We start from the raw sequence: 11,370 nt of genomic DNA, 5'->3' as shown, positions 1-11,370 counted from the left end.
TTTCCTTTTAATTTTTGTACTGGGCCTGGCCCAAAGTTTTTTTTTTTTTTCATTTTCTCGACAACCCATTTAAATTTTGGTTTGGTTCGGTTCGGTAGAGATTATAATAACCGAATTATCAGAAATCCGAACCGAACCGAACGAAATCAATTTCGATAAATCTTCGAACATATTATAAAAATACTGAAAACCCGAGAACCTGAAAAAACCGACCCGACTCGACCCCGCAGGCCTACGTAGGGCAACAGTAAGGAAGTAAATTGTATTATTTTCCGAGTTAAAAGAAAACCTTTTAGTGAGGGGGGAATTTTCAATTTTCAGATTTTGAGGCGATTTCTCGTAATTATCATCATCCAGCATGGCATCATCATCCATTCTCATCCCTCCGATTCTGTCCCGTCGTAACCTCCTCCTCTCCACCACCATCGCCACCGTATCTCCTCCACCACCTAAATCACCTTCCCCTGACATCACAATCACCGATCGCGTCTTCCTAGACTTCTCCCTCTGTCCCACCTACTTCCGCTCAGATCCCTCCGCCACACTCTCCTCCACCACTCCTTGCTCCGATTCAACTCCCCTCGGCCGCGTCGTTCTCGGATTATACGGCCGTCACGTCCCTTTCACCGTCTCCACTTTCAAACGCATGTGTACCTCTTCTTCAACCTCTTACAAAAACACTCCAGTTCACAAAATCTTCCCTGGTCAGTACTTTCTCGCCGGAAGACAAGGGGAAGGACGGCGATATTCGGCGGAGGTTGGATCTTTACTCAGAGATTTGCCTCGGAACACTGACGTTGTTAATTCCAAGGCTTTTTCCCTCCCACACGCTCGTGCTGGTGTTGTCTCACTTTGCTTATCCGAAAATGATGACGACGATGAAACCAGACTCGATCCTGATTATAGGAATGTTGAATTCTTAATCACTACTGGTCCTGGACCGTGTCCGCAGCTCGACGGCGGTAACATTGTCTTCGGAACCGTGCTTCAAGGTTAACCCTTTTTTTTTTGATGAAATCTTTGTAATGTAAGGAATTGAGTTTGTGATTTTTGTGGGGGTAACATGTTTTCTCTCTTGCAGGGTTAGATGTGGTGACGAGTATATCTTCGATTCCGACTTATAAGCCGTCGGAGAACATTCGACAGTTTAATGATTTTGCAGAGTTTCTTGGAGACGAGAGAGCTCAAAACGCTAGATCCTTGTGGAATAGACCTCTTAAGGCGGTTTACATTAGTGGCTGTGGTGAGCTCAAGGTCACTAATCCTTCACTCTCTCCAACTCTGCCTTAAAACTTTGTATATTACAACATGTTTGGGTCAAGTTGTGTTTATAGTCACCCTCTATACAATCTATGAATCTGCTTCTAAAATACTCTCTTAATTAAACCCTGTCTTACTAGTATATATAATATATGTGGCAACCATTTTAATACTACAATTCTACTCTCAAGTCTTTTTGCTGCTTGCTAAAAGATTAAGAAAACATTGAGGTTGTGGTGGTTTGACTTTGTCCTCTAGGTTGTAATCATCTGATGAGAAAATGATTTAGGTTGAACAAACCAATGTGAGACAAACAGAATTAAAATTGTTAGCTATGAGGGGCAACAATGTGCCCTTATACTAAGTGGAGGTTGCAGAGCTGACATAGTCTACTGGAACATGTTTGCCAACTCATGGCGAGTATGTCTCCTGCGCTTAGCAGATTGTGAAGCCGTAGTGAGTGTAGGTTAGCCACAAGATTTGCAGGGAAGAAACACAAAAAGTGGATCCAGGCGTGTGAGTGTTTCAAACCTCCGCCTATTCCAGACGGAATTTCATCGGGTTTTAATCATTAATGGTGGTGGACATCTCGGGTAAGCGTGCTCATCTTCTTTGCTGTGGATGTTGCAGTAACTTTTTCCCCAGAGATAGTTATGTTCGGTTACATGGCTTTCCTCCATGGATGGTTTCAAATCGTTATCGTATATTCTACGCCACTTTTGGATTAGAATTGTTTCGGTTCTTGAATCTTTGGTCTAGACCCGGAATCTAGTTTTTAAACTCAGAGAGTTGAAAATGTCGTGGACAAATTATATGCTTATTGTGGCATTGCACCGAGTATTATTGGTAAACTTCGTCGTGTACCATCATTCTTCTTCCCATCTGAATCACTGATAACTGATAGAGTATATTGTCTATTGTGGAACAAGGGTTCAATAAAGAAATTGGAAAGAAAAAAAACATTGGCATTGGCATGCACATGTTAAGTAATTAAAAGCTATCCAACTATTATTATATCAACAACAAATTTTTTTTAATTGTCAAATGCAACTTTAAATATTTACAATTGCTAAAATATTATTCGATAGATTGAAATGTGTGTGTGATTCAACCATTTACCGCAAAAGGTTGTGAACCGTAAAAGAAGAATCCGTCGCGGCCTTAGCCGAAGAAGGCGGCGAACGAGGTAGCCTAGCCGAGAAGTTGCGGAGAGGAAAGCGGTTGATATTGTCACCCTCGTCTCCTTTATCAAAGTTAAGCGCATAGCTCGACGGATCGTAATGAAAGTCTGCAGTATGACGTCGGATGTGCTTCCCGTGGCCGCCAACGCCGCTTACACCACCGCCCATCCGGTGGATCAGACTCCGGCACTTTTCATGCGACTTGGACAACGTCCGAGTGAGTCGTGGAGATTTAGTCTTGATTCCACCACCATGTGGGCTTTGAGTAGATTTCTCCGTCGCGGCGGAGGGAGTCGTCGGAGATGAAGGCATGTCGTCGGGGACGTCGTGGTGGTGATTGGTCGTACGAAAACATCCGGCGATGCAAAACCTTGATTTGAGTTTCTTTTTAAGAGACAAGTGGCTCATTGGTTCGCTTACCATTTTCAACAAAGAAAACCAATGTTTTTGAGAAGTTTGTTGTTTTGATTGAGAAGGAATAAACAAGAATGCAAATGAAAGAAACACAAAACGCGAAGAAAAAAAAAAAAAAAAAAAAAAAAAAAAAAAAAAAAAAAGTGATCGCAAAATATTTGGCTGATTTATTGAAATGAACTGTTAAAACCAAAACTTCGGAGGAGAAAGTTGGAAAATTATACTATTTTTAGGCGTATTTTAAATTTCCAATTAAAATGAGGTTCAATTTTGTTTCCAGTTGGATATTAAATTAGTCTTTTGACTTGGTGAGCCAAGGGGACTTATTTAGGGTAAGCAAATATTATTTATAGTGATTTTACCAAATTAGTTAAGGTTATAAAAGGTAAATAAATGATATGACAGAATGATTCAAAGAAATGTTTGACTGATTATGAAGAAGAGTAACGGAATACAGCTAAAACATTTGAAGGACTTAGTAAAAATTATAAGCGGGTTAAAAAATATAGTAGTGGATTACTAATTTACTAGATACAATAATTAAAGATGCCATCAGAAATTAGTAAATATCACTACTATGTCTAGTAAAATTAGTGTTTAGTTCTACGCGACCGCACATACGGCATTTTAAATTATGATTTTAAATCTGGTACAGTGATTTACTAATCTGGAACATTAAAATACAGATTTTTTTTTATAGATTGAGTAATATATTTTTGTTTTAAAAAATTCAAATCACAGCTATGGAGAAAAAAATCTATAGATTTGAAATCATAATTTAAAATCTTAATAAAATCTTCCAAATATAATTATTAAAATAATAATTTGGATACTTATATACAAAATTTTAATTTTTAAATTCTGATTGGTTTACAATGTTAAAATCTTTTAATTGTGTTTGGTTATATGAATTGTAGATAATTATTTATAAAGTTGTTTGGATAAAAGTAGATAAAAGTAGTGGCATAAATTGTAACTCTTCTGAAAATGAAGATTTATTTTAATTTTGTATTTAAAAACACTAATATAGATATTCAACTAGGTACTAATCGGTAATTTGTACTGCAACACGGCAAAAAAAACATTTTTTATAAGTTTATTAATTTGTTTGGTATGAGTTGTTCGGATCAATAGTGAGATTTTTGTCGGATATCAAATTAATACTATCTTAACTATCAAATGATTGTAACATCCCCAATTTTATAATTGGGAGTTGGGCCAATTTTTGTTAGTTCAGCCCATTAATGACTCAAGTGGGCAAAATACAAAACGACAAGGGTTTATGTGTGTCGATGTATGTGCGTATGTATCTCCTTCTTATTTTGCGATGGTGAAAAAACGCAAACCTAACCCCTAAGTTGATAAGAGTGTGTTGCAGTCGCTGTTGCTAAGGTATCAAGTCGTGGTCCTCGTTGTTGTAGTGAGTCTCGTGGAGGAGAAGCGTACGGACTCGTCGTTCTCGCTAGCCAACGTCGATCACCGCCAATGGTCAATCAGCCACCGTGTGTAACCAGGGATGTAACCGGCTGACACCGGAGCAGCCGTAGCCATCGTCGAGGCCAGTATAGGTAAGGGAACCTAAATTTGTTTTATAACTTGGGCTGTAAGTTACCGACTGTTGTAGACCTAATCCTGGATCTGTTGCTTGCTTGTGATGTATGTTGCTGAACCATGGAGAAGTAGCCACCGTGTGACTAAGCCGTCACGTTGAGCCGTCGAGGAGATTCTTCGAGAGTAATCGCCGAGAAAAGGTATACGGCAAGCTTCACTTGTGACGTTGTTGCGTGTTGTTTCGATTATTAAACCACGGACTATAACCAAAGTAAACCGAGGATTCTAATTTGTGTAATGAAGTTCAGAACCTAGATTAATTGTCGTGATATGTTTTGGCTTGTGTCGTTAAAGGTCACGTGTGGGATTATAGTGTTGTGCGTTTAAGGTGATTTGGGCTTTGATTATTGAATTGAAGTCGATCATGTGCATGTGCTCGTGGAGTTGAATTGTGGTGTACTAAATTATTAGATTTTGGTCTAATTAATTTAATTAAAGGAAACACTATAAGTATAAGTTATGAGACTTTGGGTTGGGTTGGTTTAATGGATTACATCATGGTTATTGATTTTGTATATTATTGGGAAATAATATTGGACCGGTCTAAACTATTGCAGACTGAGAATTGTTGATGTACCGAATTTGCGTTGTTGCTATTTCTAAACCATGGATTTGATCCTTTTGGCTAAGGTGAGGGTGGTATTTGTGGATAACAGTAACCTCTTTCTTTATGTACTCTTCGATAGTTGCTGAGTATAGACTCGAGAATTGTTTGTTTATTGAAAATGTTTGTGTAGATTTGTGTGCATGATAAAGTAGGTTGCTAGTAACATGATATATGTGAATCACATTAGTATTATGATTTGATGTTATAAATTAATGTATATATTATATTACAAAAATAATTATGAACATAAAATGAAAATGAGAAAGGAAAGGATACTTGAGGATGTTGGACTGCAATGGACCGACGGGTTCATTGCAGGTCATAAACCGCTGACGAGCAGTACGGGAAGAATCGAGCTATGGGCCGTGGTCTTCCAGGAATGGGGTTTGTGAGCCAGAAAAAGTGATAATGGCCAAACCTAAGCATCGAATGCAAGCTGTGAGGAAGAATAATTCTCTTAGCAGACAAGAATGAAATGAAATGAAATTAGTCCCACACTTCCCACAGGAATTGAAGTAAATTAAGTAATGTAAGGAACGTAAATGTTTGAATGTGGTATTTGCCACAAAAGTGCATAAAATAAGATGAAAGTTGTTAAGGAGAAATAAGACGTTTGATTGTTTGATTGATAGACATTCTGAATCTATGCTAAGTAATAGTTGTTGGTTATATTTGGAACGTGATTATTGTATGTCCAGTGGGCAGAGTTTGATCTCCTCATTGAGTAAACTTGTTTACTCACCCCTTATTTCTATTTTCCCAGGTTAGTAAGTTTCAAGAGTTGCAGTTTGAAGTTTGTTCGTTGGTGAATTTTAAAGAAAGAAATGTTTTTGGTCAGACTGGATGGATTACACGTTGTCCCGTCTTTTGTGACAGTACGGGTGTTACATGATTACTATCTAGTTTTTTTGTATTATAAACTGTTTAACAAATACACACCATACAAATTCTATTTTTAAGGTAAAATTACTTTATTCTAAATTATAAACCAAAAAACTGATACTACAGAAACAGACCTTATTAATTTGTATTAATTTGATAAGCGATTGAAGAAGTTGCACAATTTGATATCATATTAATTACATTAGTCTCTTTAGCCTCAGTTTCGGCCATCATTTATAACTCGTCTCTTTTTTATCCTATATTTGGCTAAAATCTTAGCTCGTCAAAAAAGAGAAATTTTGATTACTTGTCTTAAGAACATTATAATTAAATGGAAAACTTTCGACATTAATAATCCCATTTGTTTTAAGCAATACCAAAACTCTTCTTGTATTGTTGCTCAAATCTCTAAAATACCAATTATAAAGAAGAATTTTGATGCATCCTATGCACTTTGTTCTTTCTCGGGACCCCACGACATTCAACCGTATATGCAGATATTTTCAAGAGTCTTTTTGACAAACGTTAGAATATGTTCTCGTTTAGCTAAGGTGAACATATGTTTCACATTAGCCTGTGTTAATTGGCTAAAAGATGAGGAACTTTTACATAAATGAATATTTTTTTACATATATTACATAACATTGTATACTAAATAAGAAATAAAATATTAATTATCTTATTGTATTTTCGGTTTACTTCGATAGAATCAAAGTGAATCATCCAATTTTCTGGACCATCAAAATAATTTATCGGGGTTGGCTTTTGTGATTTGAGAAAAGTGCATTTTCTCTACAAATTTGTTTATCCAAATCTACATACTAAAAAAATATATCACAGAGCTCTCTTTATTAGATTAATTTGTCACATAATTCTGTTGTAAATGGTACAAAGTCTACCAAAAATGTATTCCCCTTGTAAATCTGTCACATAAATCTTTGACAATTAAGCATGTCACCAAATGGACCAAATCTACTAAATAAATCTATTTTAAATTACTCTACAATGACTACATTTTAATATACTATCTTGATCTACCATATATATAGTATATTTACTATACAAATCTATCACATAAATCTACAACATAAATCTACCACATTAAATATATCTATTATGCCGAGATAATTAAGTCTACCATCATCACTACATAGGTTGACTTACTCAAATATCTCAAAAAAAAAAAAAAAAATTGTTCTACATGAAAACTACATATTTTTTTTTTTCATCAAAGATAAGTTGTATTAATTTGGGTCAAAATGTGAATGATACAAAGTAGAAGATAGCCAAAGAGGCATATCGACTGAAGAAGAATAGAAATCACAATGAGTACAATCAAAACGTGCTAACACATGAGCAGCTTCATTACTAGATCTTCGAGTAAACCTAAAATTCACTTCTTTGAACTTGGATGTCCACCAAAAGATATCTTCTTTTATGTTTCGAATGGCTACAGTTACTGTTGATCCCATCAAGTTGTTAATTAGTATTGCACAGTCGCTTTCAAACAGCACAGATGTATAACCTCTAATCCACACTTGTTGAATTGCAGAAAGTAAAGCTTTTGCCTCTGCTTCTAATGGTGATCTCGCTGTTCCTAGTCTTGATGCACCCATACTATACTTTCTCCAAAATGGTCTCTTAGAATCCAACCACCAATTACACACTGATTTCCTTCATTGAAACTTGCATCAAAATTACACTTTACAAAAGGTGAAATAGGTGGTTGCCAATGGTCATTATTCGGGATGACATTAGTAGATTGTATATTCGATAATTGCAGTGCAGATAGCCATTCCTTCACCTCAGCTTTTGTTTGCAAAACAATTGTTGTTGGACTAAGAGTGATACTGTCGAAAACATGCTTGTTTCTGGCCTTCCAAATTTTCCACATCAACCAAAAGGGTGTTAAGTAGTCTTCTGTTGTTACATTTCCATTCTGCGTATGGTCTAAGAACCGCTTGAGAACAGTCTTGACATTCAAGTTATGATTGGTCGAGGAGATTATATTGTGACAGTCGGTCAGGCTCCAAACTTGTTGTGCATATGGACATTGAAAGAAAATATGACTTATCGTCTCATCCTGCATTTGACACTGTGAACAAATTGGATCCAATTGCATGCCTCTAGTGTTAAGTCTTGTTTTAGTCCCAAGAGCTTTAGAAACTACTCTCCATAAGAAGTGTTTTATCTTTGGAAGAAGAGGTAGTTTCCATATTCCATCTTTAATATCAATCGAACCATGAGGCGGGGGTGGTAAAGTTTCTCGCTAATCCTCATCATGCGTTGTAAACCAATAACCTGATTTGACTGTGTATTCTCCAGAGGGATGATATTTCCAAAATAACTTGTCATTACAAGCTTGTAAAGGTATGTGGAGCTGTAGTAAATGATGGACATCTTCCTCTACCACATGCTCTACAAGTTGTTCTCTGTTCCAAAATCGGTTATTTCCTCTTGTAATGAAATATTTATTGATCAGTTCGTCTGCAAAGTCTCCAACCACTGGAATAGGCCTCGGTGGATCATTTGAGACAATATTATCAGTACCTAGTCGTATTGTTGCACCATCACCTATCTCCCAGTAGAAACCCTTTTTGATTAACTCGACCCCCGCTAGTAAGGAAGACCACCCATACGATTGATATCTTTGCGTCTTCGCATCCAGTAGTGAAGTGTCACTGTAATATCGTGCCTTCAGTAATCTTGCTAGTAAAGAGTTTGGATTTCTTAGAATGCGCCATGCTTGTTTAGCTAGCAAAGCATCATTAAACTTAGCAAGATCCCGAAATCCTAGGCCACCCTCCTTTTTAGAATACTGTAATCTCTTCCAAGCTATCCAAGGTATATTTTTGTGTGATGATGATTTATCCCACCAGAAACGCATAAGAAGCGTCTCAATGTCGTCAATGACTCCTTGAGGGAGTTTAAAACAAGACATCGAGAACACTGGCATGGCAACTGCAACCGTTTTATAAGGATCTCTTTTCCGGCTGGTGATAGAAGCTTTGCAGTCCATCCAGAAGTTCGCTTTTTGACACGATCAATAATATAATCAAACATCTCTGCTTTTTTCCGCCCAAATTGTTCAGGTAATCCCAGATATTTCCCATTTCCACCATGGTTTGGAATTTGAAGTACCTCTTTCAATCGATTTTGTGTTGAACCATATACCCTTGAGCCAAATGTGATCATTGACTTTGAAGTGTTTATCTGCTGACCCGAATAATATTCATAAACATCAAAAGCCTCTTTTAAAGCTTTACAATTGCAAACATTTGCTTGACAGAAAAACAACGAATCATCTGCAAATTGTAGATGAGTTATTGCAGGTACACCAATTCCAACTCTAATCCCTCTAATGTCTCCAATATTTGCTTTTGACTTTATCAAGTGGCTCAGTATATCAGCACAAAGTATATACAGATATGGGGACAGAGGATCTCCTTGTCTTATTCTCCTCTCAGGTAATATTGATCCATGTGGTGAACCATTTATTAAGACAGAATAATGAACTGATCTTACTATAGCCTTTATCCAACTAATCCATTTGTCACAGAAACCAAACAAACGCATAGGTGCTCAAGGAATGTCCATTCTACACGATCGTAAGCTTTACTGACATCAGTTTTCACCGCCATATATGAATTAGAAGCCCTCTTCCGAACTTTCAGTGCATGCATTAACTCATGAGCAATCAGTATATTGTCTGTTATTACTCTGCCAGGAATGAAAGCTGCCTGTGAATCAGAAACAATAGCATCCAAATGTTTCTTTAAACGCATTACCACACTTTGAGATGATTTTGTACAAAACATTGCATAATGCTATCAGCCGAAAGTCTGATAGTGTCACTGGATTTTCTATTTTGGGAATCATGCAAATGTTTGTATTGTTGATTCCAGGTCTCATTGTTGAAGTGAAAAAGAAATGTTTAACCTCGTCTATCACATCTTGACCAACTATATCCCAACATTCTTTGTAAAATCGTGTCGTTAGACCGTTGGGGCCTGGGGCCTTATCATCACCAATTAAACAAATGGCATTGGAGATTTCAGTGTCAGTAATATTCTGTGTTAGTTCTGCATTGATATCCTGAGTCACAGTTGGTGTAAAATCAGCAAAGTCGATTGGAGAGACTTGGACTCCTGAAGATGTGTAAACCCCCGGAAAGTAATGTTCTGCATGTTTCCCAATCGATGTGTCTCCCCGGATCTCTGAACCATACGCATCCTTAATGCTTGTTATGTAGTTCTTGGCATATCTCGTTTTTGCATAAGCTTGAAAAAAACGTGAGTTCCGATCTCCTGCTGTCATCCATTTAGCTCTACTCTTCTGTTGCCAATAGATTTCTTCTTCATGGTATGATTTTTCTGCAATTCATTTAGATGAGATATATTTCGTCTGGCATTTCTGTTTTGGCTCGACATGGCTTTATTTATTTTGTATTGCAGGTTCTCTATTCGTTGAGCTGAGTTCATTGATGTGCTCTGTTTGAAACGTGATAGAGCCTGTCTACAATGACGAATCTGATCCGTGATCAAGTTATTCTGTCCAGGCTTGCTGTTAGCCTTCCAACTCACGACAACAGAGTCTTTGAAACCCGGATGATGGATTAGCCGCTTATCAAAACGAAATGGTTTCTTGACAATGTATTCAGCTAAATAGATATCAATTAGCACTGGTTTGTGGTCTGAACCTGTATAATCCAAAAAATGGTTTTCTAAATTTGGAAACAGTGAAGACCATTCTCCATTGATGAAGACACGGTCCAAGCAACATCTCACAGTATGCCTATAACGTTCACCAACCCATGAGAAACAATCTCCAGTTGATCGCATGTCTTTTATATCACAGACTGATACCATATGTCGAAAATTTCTGAAACTCCATTCATCTCTCATTGGTCCTCCCTTCTTTTCTGCATTGGATAGTATCTCGTTGAAGTCACCAATCAACATCCAAGAATTTGTTCTATTTATTTCCATATGCTCAAGTCGTTCCCATAAAACATGTCTTAAACTTGGGTTTGGGTGACCATAAACACATGACAAATAGAAACAAACATCATAATACTTAAGTTTTACATCAATCATATGATCATCCTTACATACATCGGATATCGTTACAACATTCGTCTATAATAAAGCTAGACCTCCACTTCGACCTTGTGGAGGTTGAGTTATTAGATTAGGATATCCTAGAAAGTCAGCCAGATCCTTTATTACATTACACACATTTAGAGTTTCGATTAGAAATAAAACATCACACCTAGTAATACGACATAAACGTGCTATACGCATATGAGTCAGCAGCGTTCCAACACCCTGACAATTCCAGAAGGCGACTCTCATGGTGGCATTGGGGGTACCGGGCCCCCCGCGCCTCCTTCAGTTGGTGAACAAGAACCCTGTG

General features: G+C 37.2%; 2 protein-coding genes across 2 annotated transcripts; one reads left to right on the top strand and one right to left on the bottom strand.

Moving 5' to 3' along the window:
* On the top strand, window positions 283-1,438 carry LOC104723962 (peptidyl-prolyl cis-trans isomerase CYP28, chloroplastic). The gene is made up of 2 exons (XM_010442392.2): window positions 283-992; window positions 1,082-1,438. The coding sequence occupies exons 1-2, from the start codon at window positions 359-361 to the stop codon at window positions 1,288-1,290; spliced, it is 843 nt and encodes a 280-aa protein (XP_010440694.1). The 5' UTR covers window positions 283-358; the 3' UTR covers window positions 1,291-1,438.
* On the bottom strand, window positions 2,371-2,882 carry LOC104723961. The gene has a single exon (XM_010442391.1). It carries the CDS (start codon window positions 2,862-2,864, stop codon window positions 2,376-2,378), a length of 489 nt encoding a protein of 162 aa, XP_010440693.1. The 5' UTR covers window positions 2,865-2,882; the 3' UTR covers window positions 2,371-2,375.

This window comes from Camelina sativa, chromosome 11 (assembly GCF_000633955.1).
Source record: "Camelina sativa cultivar DH55 chromosome 11, Cs, whole genome shotgun sequence".
NCBI classification, from domain to species: Eukaryota; Viridiplantae; Streptophyta; class Magnoliopsida; order Brassicales; family Brassicaceae; genus Camelina; species Camelina sativa.
The sequence above is the reverse complement of the archived record's forward strand: the minus strand, read 5'-3'. Positions and strand labels throughout refer to the sequence as shown.

Bases quoted from the DNA above. Each gene is read 5' to 3' on its own strand.
- LOC104723961 (XM_010442391.1), bottom strand. From the start codon at position 2,864: ATGGTAAGCGAACCAATGAGCCACTTGTCTCTTAAAAAGAAACTCAAA.
- LOC104723962 (XM_010442392.2), top strand. From the start codon at position 359: ATGGCATCATCATCCATTCTCATCCCTCCGATTCTGTCCCGTCGTAAC. The intron at 993-1,081 runs GTTAACCCTTTT...TCTCTCTTGCAG, and splicing joins CTTCGGAACCGTGCTTCAAG to GGTTAGATGTGGTGACGAGT.